Genomic DNA, 19682 nt, shown 5'->3' with positions numbered 1-19682 from the left:
CACACCAGTTAGAATGGGCATCATCAGAAAACCTACAAGTAACAAATGCTGGAGAGGGTGTGGAGAAAAGGCAACCCTCTTGCACTGTCGGTGGGAATGTAAATGGATACAGCAACTATGGAGAAAAAATATGGAGGTTCCTTAAAAAAGTAAAAATAGAATTACCATATGACCCAGCAATCCCACTACTGGGCATATACCCAGAGAAAACTGTAACTCAAAAAGACACATGCACTCCAATGTTCACTGCAGCACTATTTACAATAGCCAGGTCATAGAAGCCACCTAAATGCCCATCGACAGACGAAAGGATAAAGATGTGTTAGGGCTTCCCTGGTGGTGCAGTGGTTGATAATTTGACTGCTAATGCAGGGGACACGGGTTCGAGCCCTGGTCTGGGAAGATCCCACATGCTGTGGAGCAACTAGGCCCGTGAGCCACAACTACTGAGGCTGTGCGTCTGGAGCCTGCGTTCTGCAACAAGAGAGGCCGCGACAGTGAGAGGCCCGTGCACTGCGATGAAGAGTGGCCCCCGCTTGCCACAACTAGAGAAAGAAGACCGCACAGAAATGAAGACCAAACACAGCCAAAAATAAATAAATAAATTAATTAATTAAAAAAAAAAGATGTGGTACGTATATACAATGGAATTACTCAGCCATAAAAAGGAACGAAATTGGGTCATTTGTAGAGACATGGATGGATCCAGAGACTGTCATACAGAGTGAAGTAAGTTAGAAAGAGAAAAACAAATATCGTATCTTAACATGTATATGGGGAACCTTGAAAAATAGTACAGATGAACCGGTTTGCAGGGCAGAAACTGAGACACAGATGTAGAGAACAAACGTATGGACACCAAGTGGGGAAAGCGGCAGGGGTGGTGGTGGGATGAATTGGGAGATTGGGAATGACATGTATACACTGATGTGTATAAAATGGATAACTATTTAAGAACCTGCTGTGTAAAAAAATAAATTAAAAAAAAAGTACTTTTAGAAGTTTGGATAATTTCCCAAAAATGTAGAGATAGTGAAGGTTTTAGTTCACTGAAGTATTTGTTTTTGTATTGTTAATAGCTTTAGCTTTTGGAATGCTAAAATTAAAAAATTTTAAACTCAAAAATAAAAAACCAAACATTAACTAAAATCCATGCCCCCCCCCCAAAATAAAGAAAAAAGCAAGCTATATTGTGACTTCCCTGGTGGTACAGTGGTTAAGAATCCGCCTGCCAATGCAGGGGACACGGGTTCAAGCCCTGGTCCAGGACGATCTCACTAAGCCCATGCGCCACCACTACTGAGCCTGCGAGCCACAACTACTGAGCCTGCGTGCCACAACTACTGAAGCCCGCAAGCCTAGATCCTGTGTTCTGCAACAAAGAGAAGCCACCACAAGGAGAAGCCCGTGTACCACAACAAAGAGTAGCCCCTGCTCGCTGCAACTAGAGAAAGCCCACGGGCAGCAACGAAGACCCAACGCAGCCAAAACTCAATCAATCAATTTATTTTTTAAAAAGGCTATATTAATAAAGCCAGTTTGGTACTGGTATAAAGACAGGCATACAGATTGAAAGAACAAGAGAGAATCCACAAATAGACCTTCACAGATATGACCTATTCATTTTTGACAAAGATGTCTAGGTATTCCAGTGAGGAAAGAATAGGTTTTTAACAAATGAAGTTACAAAAATTGGGTGTTCATGTGAAAACAAACAAATAAATCTCCCCCAAATCTCAAACTTTATATTGTCTATAAAAATGAGCTCAAAATATATCTAAATGTTAAACTTAAAACAACGAAACTTATAGAAGAAAAGAGGAGAATGTTTTTTGTGACACTGGGTCAGGCAAAGATTTCCTAGCATGCATTAAAAAAGCATGAAAAAACCTTGTAAATTTGACTACGTCAAAATTCTTTTAAAGTCTTGCTCCTCAAAAAGCATTGTTAGGAAAATGAAAAGGCAAGCCACAGACTGGGAGAAAATATTTACAAAACATGTATCTTCTAAAGGACTGGTAATTAGAATATTAAAATACACATAACAACAACAACAACAAAACCTCTTACAATGCTGTAAGACAAACATGGTTTTTCACATAGGCAAAAGATTTGAATAAACATTTCATCAAAGAAGATTACGAATGGTAAATAAATGCAGGAAAAGATGCTGAACACCGTTAATCATCAGGGAAAAGTAAATTAAAACCACAAGGAAACAACAGTCTACAGCCATTCAAATGGTTAAAATTAAAAACTGGTAATTCCAAGTGTTGCCAAAGATGGAGCAACTGAAACATTGGTAACATTGCTGGGAGAATGCAAAATAGTAAGTCACTTTAGAAAGCAGTTTAGCAGTTTCTTATAAAGTCAAACATATATTTATAGACAACATAGCAATCAATCCCACTGTGGTATTTACCACCCCAAAAATCAAAATATACCTTTACACAAAGACTTTTACTGGAATTTCATAGCAGCTTAATTCATGATAACCCCAAACTGAAAACAGCCCAGACTGTCATCAATGGGTAAACGAATTGTGATACATCATTCAATGCAATAGACTCAGAATCAGAAGGAATGAACTACAGATACAAACAACATGGACAAATCTCAAGATCACTATGTTAAATTAAAAGAAAAAAGCCAGACAAAAAGACTACCTACTGTATGGTTCCATTTATATAATACCTTAGAAAAGGCGAAATTAATAAAAGAAAGCGTATTAGTGATTAACAGGGACTGGAGGAAGAGGCTGACTGCAAGGGGACAGGAGAGAACTGTAGGGGTGATGGAAATGTTCCTATCATGACTGTGGCAGTGACTACACAATTCAAACATTTGTCAAAACTCATCAAACTGTGAACTTAAATTGGTGAGTTTTATTGTATATAAATTATATCGCAATAAAGCTGAAAAAATGTAATCCCAAAAGAGAAGTATAATATTTCATTTTAGTTTTTACCACTCCCAAACACCTTAACATTATAATCCTCTAGTTTCATTAACACTGAAACAGTCAGTGGATTCTAAACAGTGTAAGTAGGAGTATCCAAACAAATTACCAAGTAGTTGAATATTTATTATGCTCAAAGATGATTTTACTTAACGGTTTTTACAATATCATGTGTACCTACTGGTAAATTTCTGATCTTTGGTGAGAAGATACTAAACTATATTGGTGAGAAGGACCAACAGTTTTACTAAGTATGCTACGTGGGATAAGGTAGAACGCTATGGGACATTCTGTCAAATTACAACTGTGTGACAAAGAAGAAATGCAAGGAATTAGGCTGCTTGCAAATAACCATGAAACAAAACACCAAATCATTCGCTCATTTCAGCTCTTTCACCGGTTAGAGAGGAGAGGAGGTGGGGACCAGGGGCCATCAATGTTTCAATTCCTAGTGTGTTACAAAATGATGCCCAAAATTTGAAAGTTATCTTGAATGGAAAAGAAAATCTCCAGCAGGTTCCCTGAGATTATGCAAAATATCCCCTTTCAAAACACAATCTGAATGTGCCTAAGGAAGAAACCTCAAATTCAGTAATGTTAACAAACCCTATCCACATCTTTCAAAGAACTGAAACAGCAAATTTTCTTTAAAAACAAAAAAATCTTCCATTTAGTGAAGGATTTTCTTACTGTGAACTGCATCTCATTTGAAATGAGCCAAAGTTCACTTCCAGTGAAGTAAGTTTCTCTGTTAACAGGAAAAGCAAGAGTCCAGAACTGCTGTACTTTTGCTCCATGAATAGAGCAACAAATTTAAATGGTAACAGAAATAAAAAAGCAGTTCCTTTAAACAGCGAAGAATGCCAAGCCGCTCTGCATTATCAGGACTTTGCTCTCTCCCCTTCCATGATCTTCAACACCTCTTCAGTCAACATTTTAGGAAACTTTGTTAAAATTCTTTATCTGAGAATGTTTTTCGTCACCTTTTCACACATGATTCCATAGCCAATAAGTAAACCGAACATTCTTGCCTTCAATATTTGAGGGACTAATACTCTACACTTTTCATGTAATTTTAGGCATTTGCGTGTTACAGAAAGTGAGTTATACATTTTGCAAAATAACATATAATGTAAATAATCCATAAATATTTATTTAAAATAATGTATTACTTAACAAAAATAAAAAGATTTAAGAGTATTACTTAAAATAATATATAATAAATACTGAAAGAAATTAAAATTAAATCAAACCTCTAACTAAATACACTAATTTCTGAATAACAAGGATGAGAACATATTAGCAGTGGGAGGCAATTCCCCATGGGTCTCCCCTTTTTCTGCATGTCTTGTGAGCAAAGGACACTGACTGTCCTTTTGTTCTAGACTACCTTTTCAAGAATGTCTATGTATCAAACAGCCTTGGAAGATAGAGATATTGCTTCTTTCTGAAGCAAAGGGCAGATGTGTTGAATCAGAGCAAACGTCAGGTAGGCTTACTGCCCAATGTAAAAATTCCGGTTTCCTAACGTTGGGATTCCTCAGCTGTGACAGAGCATCTACCTGGGCCCCTCCGTATTGCCCCCGTGAGACTAGGGAAGCAAGAAGAACCAACGAGAAGCTAAGCTGATGTTCATGGTGCTTTTTGAACGATGAGTAATAAATTCATCTGTCTCTGACCCAGGAGTTCCCTGACTTCAGCCAGCAGCCATGAAATTGTCAGGCTAACTTGGTACCTTACAAGCAGGGTAAAATCTCAGACCCATCACATTTTGACAAATTAGTCTATATTAAACAGTATTAAAACACTTAAACACAGTGGCAGCCAAAAATCTCTCAATATGATCACACCTATGTGGTGAAAAACTCTAATCTGATTCAATTTTTCACTGAGTGGTTATGCTTGAATAATGATAAAGAGACAACTAATATCCATTTTAATTTTTCTATAGCTTCCTGAATTTTCTTTAATGACTGTGTTACTTTTTAAAAAATTTAATTTTTATAAACGTGGAATAGTACAGAGTTCTCATACACAGGGTCTCACCAGTTTCTTCAATGTTACATAATCACAGCACATTTGTCAATACTAAGAAACCAACACTGGCACACTACTATTAATTAAATTATAGACTTTGGATTTCATTCATTTTTCCAATAATCTTCTTTACTGTTCCAGGATCCAATCCAGGACACCACATTGCATTTTGTGTGTGTATGTGTGTGTGTAATTTTGCATTTTAAGACCTTTATTGAAATGTAATTCATATACTCTAAAACTCACCCATTTAACAGAGTTGTGTAAGCATCACCACTAACTAATTTTAGAATATTTTCATGGCACCAAAAAGAGACTGAGTAGCAGTCACACCCCACCCCAAACCCAGTTCTAGGCACTCAGTAATCTACTTTCTGTCTCTATGGATTTGCCTGCTCTGGACATTTCCTATAAATGGAATTGTACATTATGAGGTCTTTGGTGACTGGCTTCTTTCACTTAGCAAGAGGCTTTAAAGGTTCATCCGTGTCTTAGCATGTATTAGTACTTAATCTTACTGCCAAATAATGTTCCACTGTATAGACATGCCCACATTTTATTTATTTATTCTTCAGCTGATGGACATTTGGGCTGTTTTCACTTGCTGGCTGTTATGAATAATCCTGTTGTGAATAACCATACACAAGTTTTTGGTGGACGTGTTTCATTTCTCTTGGGTATACATCTAGGAGTAGAACTGCTGTATCATATGATAACTTTATGTTTAAAATTTTGAGGAACTGCCAGACTTCCAGAGTGGCTGCACCATTTGACATTCCCACTAGCAACGTATGAGTGTTCTAATTTCTCCACACCCTTGCCAACACTTGTTACTGTTCTTGTCTGTGTTTTGGTTGTAGCCAAACTAGCAGGTATGAATGGTACCTCATATGAGTATATGAGATATACTTCCAACCTTCCATTCTTTTAAAATGAAAAATATTTTTTAATCTATTGGTTACTTTCTAGGAAAGGAAGATTCTATAAAGACACAATGCTAAGCACCCTCAGATTTGTTTCCTTCCTTCTTTTATTAAAAAAAAAAAAGTACTAAATAGGGACTTCCCTGGCAGTCCAGTGGTTAAGACTTTGCCTTCCAATGCAGGGGATGTGGGTTTGATCCCTGGTCCAGGAGTTAAGATCCCATATGCCTTGTGGCCAAAGAAAACAAAACATAAAGCAGAAGCGATATTGTAACAAACTCAATAAAGGCTTAAAAAAAAAAGTACTAAAACCTTCTGTGTATCAAAACATTGTGTCAAGCCTTAAAAGCAGAAGTAGTAAAAGAACTGAGTCCTCAAAGAACTCATAGTTTATGTGAGACATGGAAATGTTAAGTAAATAAGCGTTCCATAGCATTTTGCACACATCAGGCACTGAAATGTGTGCTGACTTGGACAAGGTGTGCTGTGACCAACAGAAATGGGAATTAGAGTGAATGGGATACTCTAATGACAAACCATACTTGAAATGCTTTATACATTTCTGCCCAGGTCACAAATGTGACATACAGACACTGGGCCAGAATAACAACTCTTCTCTTTCACTTCATACAAGGCATTGCACAATATATAGAGGGGGGAGGTCAGAGATTGCCACGCCCTTGTAGAGGCAGGAGAATTCAGAGAGATGAGTTTCACAGAAGTTAACGAAGCAGAGGGCTGAAAAGAGAAGGTAGGTCCACAGTGCCAACTGCTGCTGAGAAGTCAAAACTGATAAATTTTTGAAAGGAAGTTACTGAATTGGGCAACTGTGAGGTTTGTGGTGAGTTTGGAAAGAACAATTTTAACAAGACAGGTGATACCAGAATTAAAACTGTAAAACATCTCCTTATATTTCTAAATTCATGGTACTTTAAAGTTTGCAAAGTATTGTCACCTAGATTTGACCTTTTTCCTGTCCCACAAGAAGGCACACTACCATTTTCAAGAAGAGGCCACACACTCAGTGAGGCTAGATTTGGGGATGGTATAGTTGTGTGTGAACTATATTGTACTGGTAACCTTATCTGCTCAAAAGACTGTAAGCTTCTTGAGAACTGAATCCCATCTTTTATTCCACGGATCTCCCAATGAGTAGATGGTAGATGCTTAGCGAATAATCTTTGAATTCCTTATCGTCAGTGACTTTACAGAGAACTATAAGTTGGGAGAACCTTCAGGATTATCACTCTGCCTCCCTTTACTAGCTCCATTCAAGGGGGATGGGGGCACATCCCCCTTTAATAAGAGACTCGAAGGAGGTAACACAGCACTTAGAGACAGAGTGAGGACCCAGTTTTCCTCACTTCCAGTCCAGCGCTCTTTCCCCATCCCTGCAAATGTCTCTTCTTATTCTTAACTTTGTCTCAGAATTCATATTTTGTTTAAACAATTTTTAATAGCAATATGAAATTGGATAAGTCTGGCAAATTGCATTTAACATCTCTGGAGAAGATTTGTTGGAGAATAGAGTCAACGTTCAATTTAGACCAAAATATTTAGAAAATAAAGTATTATCATAACGCAACAACTAAAATATGGAACTGTGGGTGCCGATATTCTGAACATTGAAATGCTGTAATTGAAAGAAATGTTTTTTGTTTTGTTTTGGCTTTGTCTATTTCAAGGAGCCTGCATTTTCAATCACTAACAGTTAATTACCAATGATGTACTGAGAAGGCTCACTGTCTCTAAGTACACAAAAAGCTTCAGGAAATCTGGCAATGATGCAGTTCCAGTCAGTTCCTTCTTTGGAATTAGGACTCATTCACAAACACCGAAAGTAAAACCTATACTAAAATTAGTAAATTTCAGGTAAATCAAAGACTTCCTCACCAGGAAAGGATGGGGAAATCTAGCATAACAAGTCTTCCTAGAACTATCTTGCTGATTCATTCACACGTTGGCCAGTCAGCTTTTGGGGAGTACTGTACCCACTTTAGGCAAGGAACAGTGTCAAGGTACAGCAATAGAAAGACGAATCATGATCCTGATGACAACTGGCACAATAGGTCCCACAGTTTTAAAGTATGAGGGACCTCTCTGTTCATTTAAAATGTCAAGGGTTACATCTGCCTCCACATCCCAGGATGACACACGTATAACCATACGGGTCTAAGGCTTATCAGACCCCATGAAATAACTTACAAACTGGGGACTACAGGTTGGGAAACAGACTAGTTTGTGAAATACAATAGGTAAACTAGTACCTGAAACCCAGAGAGGTAAGGAAGTCTCTAGTATAAAAAAAGATCATTTCTGGCTCACAGATTTGGGAAAAGCTTATTAACTAAGCTGGTGGTATACGAGGTAAGCCCTACAGGGGGTGAGGTGTGCTTAAAAGAGAGAGATGGTAAGGCAGGGCACTCCAGCCACGTGACAAAGAGGATGAGCAAACAGTCAGGACGCTTCAGAGCTGGAGTGCACAGCCTTTGGTGGCACAGACTCCTTCAAGAATCTGAGGGACGCCATGGACCCCTTCCCAGAAACACACATGTATGTGACCAGTCAGTGGTTCTGGAGCACAGCTTTACAACTCAGAGCAGAGACTTTTCCTTAGATGTTTTTGAGGAGCACGAAAAGCCCATGAGTGTCCAGAAGTATAAACTGAGGAAAGAAGAATAATGGGAGATATGGCTTTGTTCTCTACCAGGGTGGACCCCTCTCCCCAATTTTATAAGCAAGGGAATGAAAAAAAAAATCAGTGTTATACTAGGAAAACAACTGTAGAAATGTACAGATAAAATCGGACAGTGGGGAGGAAAGAAGCAGCATGGGACATCCAGGACACACAAGACCAGTCAAGAGGAGCCCAGACTGCTCTGGTCTGGAGACAGCGTGTGCCTGGACTGGGGACATGGCCTTTGGAGCACAGAAGAAGCAGCAGGTCAGCAAGCTGGTACAAAGGGCAGAACCCACAGAAATAAGAGAGAAAGAGGAACCAAAAATCCACAATTTAACAGACTTAGGAAATCCAGAGGAGATGATGATGGTGCCTTCTATTTGCCTGTGTTGAGTTTTAAGTGTTAAGATGTCTTCCAAATGGCTAAACAAAGTTATGATTATTGAGAGAAAGGTTGGAACTGGCTTCATCTGTTCTTGAGTAAAAGGTGAAAAGAATGTGTAAGAGAGTAGAGGCAGAACACACCAAGAGAAAAGACACACTGAAGGCAGCACGCATGTTAGATAACACACATCTACAGATGAAGCAGCTTGGAAAGCTGGCTTCTTACAAACATAAACAGCATAAAATTGAGCGTGGATTAACAAAATGAAAATAAATCAAAACACAGTGAGCTACCACATCACACCCGTCTTTGGATGGCTCTTATTACACACACACACACACACACCCCACCACCACCACCACCACCAACAACAACAACAACCACCTCCAGAAAATAACCAGTGTTGGTGAGAATGCAGAGAAACTGAAACCTTTGTGCATGTAAACTCCTGAGAATGTAAAATGGCACAGTCACTGTATAAAACAGTAAGGGGGTTCCTCCAAAACTTAAACAGAATTACCTTATGATCCAGCAATTCCATTTCTGGCTACACACCCAAAAGAATTGAAAGCAGGGACTCAAACAGATATTTGTACACCAACGTTCACAGCAGCAATATTCACAATAGACAAAAGGGGAAAACAACTCAAATGGCCATCAACAGATGAATGGATAAACGAAAGGTAGTACATACATGCAGTGGAATGTTATTCAGCCTTAAAATAAGGACAGAATTCTGACACATGCTACAACATGGAAAAACCCTGAAGACCTTATGCTAAGTGAAATAAGCCAGTCACAAAAAGGACAAATACTGTATGATTCCACTTATGTAAGATACCTAGAGTTGTCAAATTCATAGAGCCAAAACACAGAATAGTGGTTGCCAGGGACTGGGGGAGGGGAGAAATGAAGAGTTATTGTTTAACAGGTACAGAGTTTCAGTTCGCAAAGATGAAAAAGTTCTGGAGATGGACAGTGGTAATATAATAGCTGCACAACAATGTGAATGTACGTAATGCCACTGAACTGTACACTTAAATGTGGTAAATTTTATGTTATGTATGTTTTCCTGACCGCCCCCCCCCAAAAAAAGGGAGTGTGCAGCAGTTAGAGAGAAGCGAGCTTGTTTAGAGAAAAGAAGTCACACAGTCAGAAGGAGCATTGGTAATCTGGGCCAGATGCTACCAATCATGGTCAATGCCATTAACCAGAAGACAAACTCCTTATGCACGGAGTGTGGAAAGAATGTCAAAACATGTATCAGCGTTTTCAACCACATCCTGTATACAGTAATAGCAACACCAAGCAGATCATATTCATGTGTGAAAAATACTGTGCTTATTATATATAAGTAAGCTGTTTAAGATATAAACTGGATTACAAAACATCTCTCCCGCTTTTTGCCCGGTTTCAGAATCACTGATGTGACAGATAAATTTACCCTGGTCTTGGGGCTATTTTTCAACAACTCCCCTGTTTCTCACTCACACAATGAGATAACTTAAAGGCCACACACACTACGTTGCTCCACCTTAAACATTTTCAGAGTGCCTGCTATGGGCCTGAGAAAATGCCAGGCCCTGATTATAAACATGACAACACACCTCTTCTCATGTTAGTCTCTTTTCCAAAAGGTGACTTCTAAGACTCAGGTTTCTATATTACTGGATGATGACCTGGTTCTCTGTACTACCGACACTCTTCTTAGCCAGCTCTGAGACTAGGCTTGGAAGAAGATTCTGATCGCCAGCAGAATTAGGAGACAGACTAGAAAGGAACAGCAGTGTTGAGACTGCTAATAATTTGAGCTTAAGAGAAAAACAAAGATAATGATTAATAATAAGCCCCTTTATCCAGGTTTTGCCCTATGGAATCTCTGAATTATTAGCAAAATACAGGATTGGCAACTGATTGAATGGGTAGGAGAGGAAACAGTTCAAAATGATTCTGAAATTTTGTTTAGCAAGTAGTTGGAAATGAGGAAAACAGAGATTTTGCCATTAAATATTCACATCTTTTGGAGGAATAAGTTACCAAAAACCACTTTCTGGCTCTGACTCCATTTATGATTCTGTAGCTAAAACACAAACTTAGTCCTTTGTCCACGTTCTATCTCCATGACAACCAGACCATGGACACTACAAGTACTGAACATCCAAAGTCCTGGTGAGTTATAGTGCACATGGAACACGGGATAAGAGAAGTTAATTCAAAAGAAATGTCGATCCATCCTGGTAATTTTTCATTCCTGTCACGAAGCCTGGGATCCCTTGTGATTATCTAAACCACACCTAAGTTGCGTTCCCATCAGTCTGAAAATAGAGTTGTACATATTTTCAGTGGAGAGAGAACTCTTGTTTTTGGCAGTGTTTCTGCTACTGTTTATATCTGAACATCCTAATAATACAGCTCATGGTTACACCCAGCCTTCCCAGCCATTGCCTGTATTTACTTCCTCTGCAACTGTCTCAGGAGATCTAGCCAGAGTTACAAGGCTGGAACAAAAGGAAGCAAAAACCCCTCCATCCGGACATGGAAGCCAACACTTGAGTCCAAGTCTTTTCAGGGAATCTGAGTGTAACTGAGCAGACAGGCATAGTTGTCTTCAATCCTTAGCCTCCTTATGTCTTTTGTTTGAAGCAGCATGGAAGTGTCTTAAAGCAAGTAAACTTTTTAAAGGATGTGTATTTCTCTGGAAAATGACACTGGAGTTAAAGACAAACTACTCCTTCTGTGCTTTCACTAATGAGGTCAGGTGGCCTGCCCAAACATCAAGGATGGGGAGGGGGTCATCCTCCTCCGTGAACATTTTTATTCAATGCACACAAAACATGGCTGCAAATCTTTTAACCATTCATCTGATACTCTGAATTACTAGCGACAAAGTAAGTTCTCAAAAAATCATCAGTAACATGAAAAATCATGTTATTATTAGTAGGCAATGTTTTTCCAGGTACCCAAAGTAATAAAACTAGTAAAACAGAAATGGTCCCTGTACTAAAATCAGTTTAAGTCAGCAGTTAATCCTAGATTCCGACTCCCCTCTTTCTGGTATGCTAGTTTTGCAGTAAGTTCCTGTTACTTGGTATCCTCTTGTGTTAGGAGTGGTCTCTTACTCAATGCGCTCATGAGTTAGCTACTGAACCGCGTCAGACAAAGGGTCCTATCATTCACCAACTTGTGAGGTCAATACTAGCTTTTTGAAGGATGCTGAGGAAAATGGGCATGTTGATACCAAAGGGCCTCTGCCAAGAATTAAAATTCTTCCTCATCCCATTCTGTGCACATGATTCATAGTTACCAACCACTTATTGATCATTAGAGCCAGAAGGCATATATGCACTGGGGGAGAGGGGTAACCAATAAGGTGAGGAAGAGAAGTGTGTATGCGTGTACTGGGCTGGGGGATGGCGGCATGGGTGACCAAAGGATACTATCAACCTACACCTTATTATTTAGAAAAAAATTCAGAAAGGAGGTAAGATTTCAGAGGATGCTGGGGGCTGATGATGGGAAGCAAGAGCTGATCTGAGGATAAAGACCAGTGCGCCCAGCCTTAGGGAAATCCTAAGAGATGGCTTTGATGCAGAAAAGCTACCATGAAACTAACTGTACAGAACTCACAAAGGGAACAGATCAGAATGTGGAATAAGCCCAAGAAAGTATGGGTATATAAAAGAGGATGAGAATCTTGAAGTTAATCTACAGTGAATTATTCAGATGCCAATGGGAGGGACTGGAGTTGTAAAAGTGTGATACCAAAGGGATAGGCTCACAATCTAAATTTTGTGATGACTGTCATAATTCATCTCTCTGTTCTTACCCCCATCTCATCAGCACATTAAGTACAGTTTGCATAACATGAACAAATATTAAAAGATTAACTCATTCAATTCACAAAACTTATTGCGTATTTAGTATGAATGAGGGACACTGTTTAGATATAGTGAGTAGATGAAAAAATTACAAACTCCTTACTATAAAATAAAGCAATCTTCCACAGAAAAGGAGTGAGAAAATATACATGATCACTTGAGAACTGAAGTGGCATATACACCCAATATAATTATTTAAAAAAAAAAACCACTGGAGTGGCATGGACATATATACACTACCAAATGTAGAATAGATAGCTAGTGGGAAGCAGCCGCATAGCACAGGGAGATCAGCTCGGTGCTTTGTGACCACCTAGAGGGGTGGGAGGGAGGGAGACGCAAGAGGGAAGAGATATGGGAACATATGTATATGTATAACTGATTCACTTTGTTATAAAGCAGAAACTAACACACCACTGTAAAACAATTATACTCAAAAACACTGATTAAAGACACAAATTCAAAATGGAAGATAACTGGAGACCACTTCTGAATGACGAAAAATCATTCTAAAAATTGTGTGGCAAAATGAATTTAGATGAGATCATGCACCTGTTCAAAGTGTTGTAGAACGAATTCCCGCACTGGGGAAAAAAGTGCTTGTGATAACTTCTAAGACTTCTTCCGATAGAAAAAGTTAGATTTTTTAAAATACGTATATATATATAAATAAAAATTGATATACATATTCATGTAATAAGAGGAACTGGCTGACTCAAGAGACCTAGGGTAGCAAGAAAAAACATGAACTTTGAAAACAATCAGATCTGGGGTTGCATCCTATTACCTACTATGTGTGAGCTGTGAGAACTTTGGAAAATTACTGACTCTCCGAATCTGTTTTTCCACATGTAAAATGAGACAAACACTAGGAATGATGTAAAAATTAAATGCCTGTATCTCATACCCATCCACTTATTACCACTTCAGACCACAAAGCCATTTCAACATGCCTGGACTACCATAATGGCAGCCTAAGTGACTCCCACATGCCGGAATGATCTAAAAAAATAGAGAAGTAACATATCTAAGCAAAGCAAACTCCTCACCATGGCTGTCAAGGCCCAGCCCTCCCAGGGCCTGCTTATGACTCCACCCCACTTGCTCAGTATTTTCTCATCACAATGGCCCTGCCCATTCTTCCCTACCTCAGGGCCTCTGTATCTGCCGTTCCTTCTTTCTGGAACGCCTTCCCTTGGTATAGCTCCAGCATCTCTTTATCCTCTGGAGAACAGTTTTTTAAATGTCAGCACCTCAGAAAGATCTTCTATCTGAAATACGATTCCCATTATTCCCACAGAACACACTGTTTATTTCTATCAAATCGCTAACAGTAATTTGTACTTTTTGTTTCTCTATTTACTGCCTGTCTTTAAGCAATACGAGGACTTTAAAGACCCGTGTGCCCCTTGGACCTAGCACGTCTGACATCAAACAGGTCATTAGTATAGTTTTCATGTAGAGCTCTCAGTGATGTCACCTTCTCTGTCTCCAAAGCAAAGAATCAGAATCAAACTCACCCGTCTCATTTCAAACTGAAAATAGCGTATTTTCAGGACTCTTTGTGTTTCCTTATTTGTAATAAATGCTTACTTTCTGAGAAGTGAAAATCTTTCATTGCGTAAGGGCCGTATGGTGCAAAAAAATAATACAAACACAGGTACATCTAAAAAAAAACCCTAATTATGTCCTTTATTAGCTGTGGCCTTGTGGAAAAAAAATCACATCACTCAAGTCCTTTACGTTCCTCACCCTGGCTCAGGAGAATCCTCAATCTCTTCATATGAAGGGGCGGGGGGAACCGCTGCTGCCTGACCAGTCAGTCTCAAACAAAATAACATACATAAAAGTGTTTTGTTAAAACTGTAAAACAGCATCTACGAGGCCAATAAGCCTGTGCTACTTTAGCCCCATTCCTGAGGGCTTTCATGCCCCATGAGAGTGAAGAGCACTGAACACTTCAGCACTATTTTAAATGTACCATACTCCTTGTGATACTCAGATTGAGATTTTCTATCCTCCCTCCCCTCTTTTCCTTCTTTCTTTTTCCCCCAGACAGGTAAAATCATAAAGAGTCAAGCATATAAAGGTTCTAAAAACTAGTCTCTCCTAAACATGAGGTCAAAAATTTTAAAACATCACTGTGATTTCACAGCGGAAATCACATTTCAGAGAAACTAAAATGAATAATATCTCGGATCAAGTTCAAAATGCCAAGTTGCCCACTGCTCTCAGCCTTGGCCTGGCATATCAAACCACCACCTGACAGCGATCATGGAGGGACAGACGCCACTCCCTCCACAGTCACAACTCCTCCACCTAGCCCCTCGTCCAGCATGGTAGTGTTATTTCACTGACTTCTGTGTCTAGCCTTCTGAGCCGTTTCTTGGCCTCAATGGACCAATGAAAAGAATTCAGGAGTCCCAAGTAATACACTGAATTGATAAATCAGTACAACAGCTCCACTAGTTCCCTGACCAGGGCGATACATTACTACTTTGCCTGGACTCCCCTGGCTCCACACCTTCACAAGTTCAGGTACTGAGGGTCTCTTGGCAACTGTGAAGCACTTGGTTGGCTTCCAATTTCCCCTGCCTTTGCCAGAAAACTGCTAAACTTCCAAAAAGTGCTCCTTGAGTCGTCCAACATTCCCAGACTCCCATCTTATGGCTGGAGGAGTCCTTACTAATTTTAGATTCAAGGATGCCTTCTGTGAGCAATCAGCCATCCAGAGTCTCCGCCCCCATCCTGCTTAGACACCCAGCATCACTACCGGGAGAAAACAAACAAATACAGCAATTAACATTCAAAGGCTAGCCCTGAAAAGCAGTCAAACAAAGCCAAAGGGGCCACTCTGCCACTTTAATAAATAGACTGACTGGAGATCCTTCCAAAGGAAATAAGGACTGTCTATCTTTCCCCTCAGAGCTGTGAGGAGAGACGGCAGAAGCAACAGATAGAAAAGACTCTGGCAAAAGACAAAGAGACAGAGGCAGAAGGAGAGAGACTGACAGAGAAAGATCCCCCCCCCCCTCAGATGGGGGCCTGGGGTTGGGAGGAGAGGGGTGGGGATGACAGGGACAGAGGGACACAGACATCTGAAGAAAGGGCAACTCTGAAGGTGAATTTCTCCGTCTGTGATTTTCAAGAGTATGAGGTTCTCCTGAGCATAAGAATCCATTTTAAAGCAAGTAAAATGACACTGAAACAGTAAGCGGCTCAATGCTGATTCTGAAGTCCCCACTGTTTCTGTTCAGATATTCTAAGAACCTTAAAATCACCAACCCAACCCAACACTCCCCACTGTTCACACACGCACACTTCTCAGCCATTCTCCCAATACAGGGGGGCCAGGGAATCCAGCTACTGGATTCAGAGACGAAGAGCCTGAGAGCTTTGGAGTGGATGGAGTGTGGCCCCTTACCTTCAGCAACACCACGTCCACAGTCCTGTCCACCTTGGAGATGTCACATAGGCTGTAGCGCCTCTTGTGCCGTTCATACATTTTGTCCAAATGCAGAGGAGAGGAAGTAAGATGCAGGAGACGTACCCACTGTCAACCTGGGGGACCACCGCACTCCCGCAAGTCCAGAGCTCCAAATTTCTTACCGTGACTTCCAGACTTCTTTATGTAGAAAACCCTCAAAGGGTCAAAAAATGAATTAAAGAAAACCAAGCAGAATCCCAATTCCTTGAACGGACTGAGAACTTCCTGGCCAACTTCAGAGCACTGGGATGATGAATTTACAATTTACAATTCATAATATCAACAATAAATGCTTCCAGATGCTATACCTTAGGCAGATCTTCACCGAAAGAGAAGCACACACCATTTCCATCACTGGCGATAATTCCAGTGGAAAAATTAAGAATTAACCGGCTACACATAACGGCTGACGCATGTGGTGGAGTAGCCCAAAGCAGGCAATAAAAATCCAGTATGTACTTTGTCAGGAAAAGAGAAAGAGCGAAGAAGGGAAGACAACTCTAATTTGAAGGGATGATAGGAAAAAACTCTCTCATTAAATCCTCTTCTTGCTTATAAAACAAAGACAAGGAAAATCAATTTTTCCTTTACAGGAAAAAAAAAAAAAGTTGAAGCTCTGAGATTCTGTTCAAAGTAAAGAGTCTTTAGTCAGCCTCTTGCTCGCCAGGCGGTAGGGCTTGCTTCTGATTTCAGCTGAAAATATCTAATGACAGCAGAGCGAAAGGAGGGGAAAAAAAAAAAAAAGACCACTCCTCCCTTCTTGTTCCCTCCCTTCTTGGGCGCTGGCCCTTCCCTACCCCAGACCCCTCACCCCTTTTCCCTGCCTCTCAGGAACGTCACTACTTGCCCTTTCAGCCCTGCACCAGCAGCCTCGGAGGCTTGAAAACCTAATGGCAGTGGTGGGAACGTGATTCATCCACAGACGAAGAAGGGAAAAACAAGGCTTCCTTTTCCAACCCGTTTCCTCCTCCTCCCCTTTCTCCTCCTCACGCTGTTCCCCATGAAAAAGGCTCTGTCAGGCATTTCCAGATGTACCCCAAGCGCTCTGATGTCGGGGGAGGTATGGTAATAAAGGGAGGGGGTGTCATCCTAAACACCACAGGCAAGTTCAACACACTTATCTGTTCCACGAAACTGGGGAAATTGAAACTACACAAGGCAGACACTGCATCTCCCTGCCAAACGCAAGTCAGTGATTTAATATGAGAAAAATGCTAGCCAATATTTCAGGGCTATGTTTCCAGGATCCAGAAGGGGTTACAGAAGTGACTGACAAGGCTTAGAAATCATCAAGAGGTCAGCTTTTTTTTCTTGGCGGAGAGGAAGGGAGGGATGGGGAGGTGGTAGGAGGAGCACTTTAAAGAAAATTTTAGAGGAAAGGAGTAGAATGACAGGCACGTGCGTCAGTACATTGTGTGGCTAAGAAGAGTCACCTGGCTGGGACTTCTTCCCCCCTTGAAGGCCACCACTCACATTGACTGAGCCCGGAGTGTGGCTCTACCACTCTGTGCGCCCGCTCTCTTACTATCCAAGAGCCCTCCAGCCCCACCCTAGCCAAGATTCTCAGGGGCAGACCTGTTCTAGAATTCATTTTCTTACCTGGGCCATAAATGACCTGGGAGGGAAAGGAGGAGAAGGAACTGAGGGGGACAAAAAGGGAAGAGTGGAGAAAGGAAAACTCCAAAGATGTTCTCCTTCGAGGAGCATTAGGCAGCTGACATTTTCCTCAAGTGGCCAGAGGAGTCCTTGGCTAGAGTGTAAATGAGGGGACTCAAACATCACAAGTGGAAGGAAAAAAGAGATTTAATACTTAAATTTCTGTCAATATCACAAACAGAGCTGGTGAAGAGGCTTTCCAGGAGCTATGAAAGGGGTAGAGAAGGTCTGATGAGTCACCATCTCCTCTGGCCAGGCATTCAAGTAGCTAACCAGCTCAAAGGAGAGCAAGGCAGCGAATCCTGCTAGTACGCATCTCCCCCTCTACCTAACACACCGCAGCCGCTGAGCCCAGTCCCACACTGTTCCATCCACCGCAGGGAGGTAGATAGTCCCTCCCCTTCCCCACACGCCCTCGGTGAGCCTAGTTCTGTGATGTTACCAACGTGGACAGTGAACCAGATGTTGCTTTTCATTAGAGTGATGATGGGAAACAGTAGAAACAGATGATTAGAGAGAGATTAGAAAGTTGTAAATAAAATTCTAGCTCAGGCTTACCAAAAGGGTGGGAACCTGTCCGGGGATTTACAACTACTCTGAAACTATGTGGTCTAGGGCACAAATCGAAAGGTCCTTTAGGCTTTAGTGTAGGGGAAAATGGATAGTTTATTATCTTTTCTGTATGAACTTTCACCAAGCAATAATTTAGAACTCTCCTTCCTCCCCATATAAACACAAAGCTGCCACCCCTCTGTCCTCAGTATGGTTTATTCCTCACTGCTGCTCCCTTCTGTTTTAATTAGAATCAAATGTTTCCTGCTTCCAAGGTTTCCAGGCATCTCCCTAAGGATCATAGATGCTTTAATCACCACGGAGCCTTTCTATTCCCAACCTCGTGTAACTCCTGACTTAAATAATCTATATTGATTTAACAGATATTTTGTGCCTTGCAGCAAAGGCAAACAAAAGAAACAAAGAACAAGGTCTCTGTCCTCAAGAAGTTTATATAATTAGAAACCTCTTTCAAAGTTATACTATTGTCTGAAATGGCCGAGATTACTGTTTTGAGACAAACAGATTAATTTCTGTATTTCGGATGATCTGCTGGTTTTGTGCTACAGGCTGGAAATCGAGACTTCCTACCTGTTCTGTACACATAAACATATTAAAAGGATTTGGAATTGTCCTTGAGTATTCTGTTCCTTCTTGGAGAACAAATTCTCTGGGTAGGGAACACATACTCTGGGTGGGGGGAAGAGTCTGTTTTGCTTTCCCCTCTGGATTTGTTCAGCACTCTCCACAGAAGACTGAGTCTATAGTCCAGTGCTTTTGCTGCTGATGTGACAATTCCAAGTTTTTATCAAAAACATCTGGAACCACTGAAGAGTTACTCTGTTAGGATTTTGAAACACAGAAACCAACCATTTTACATCCAAACCATAGAGCTGATACCTATGAATTTTCGCTTTAAGAATATTCTCCTTTTCTTTAATTTTGGGAACTTGTAGTAAAATATGTTTATTATTTACAACCTCTTACAATAGTAATTATTCACAAGATTAATCATATCTCCCTTCTTTCTGTGTCCTCCATCCCACTCTCCAGCCACAACAAGGAGCCCTATGTTCTTCAATAGAAGCTTCAAGTGCTTAAAGTCTGTTCATACCACAGGCCCAA

The 19682-nt window shown here is 40.5% G+C and overlaps 1 protein-coding gene across 8 annotated transcripts in view; it reads right to left on the bottom strand.

Annotated features, from left to right (window-relative positions):
* AKAP13 (A-kinase anchoring protein 13) overlaps positions 1–19682 on the bottom strand; it is a gene marked incomplete at its 5' end in the record, with an annotated part of 342651 nt that overhangs the window by 101098 nt on the left and 221871 nt on the right. For 2 of the 8 annotated variants that reach the window (XM_082649221.1, XM_082649222.1), the window contains one exon: positions 16287–16367. The exons of the other annotated variants lie outside the window; for them this stretch is intronic. In XM_082649221.1, the coding sequence (XP_082505347.1) occupies positions 16287–16367 (81 nt within the window). Of the gene's footprint in view, positions 1–16286; positions 16368–19682 lie in introns of those variants that run through there. 8 annotated transcript variants of the gene reach the window in all.

Source organism: Grampus griseus (genome assembly GCF_964374135.1).
Source record: "Grampus griseus genome assembly, chromosome: 2".
Classification (NCBI taxonomy): Eukaryota; Metazoa; Chordata; class Mammalia; order Artiodactyla; family Delphinidae; genus Grampus; species Grampus griseus.
This window is presented reverse-complemented; position numbering and strand designations above follow the sequence as displayed.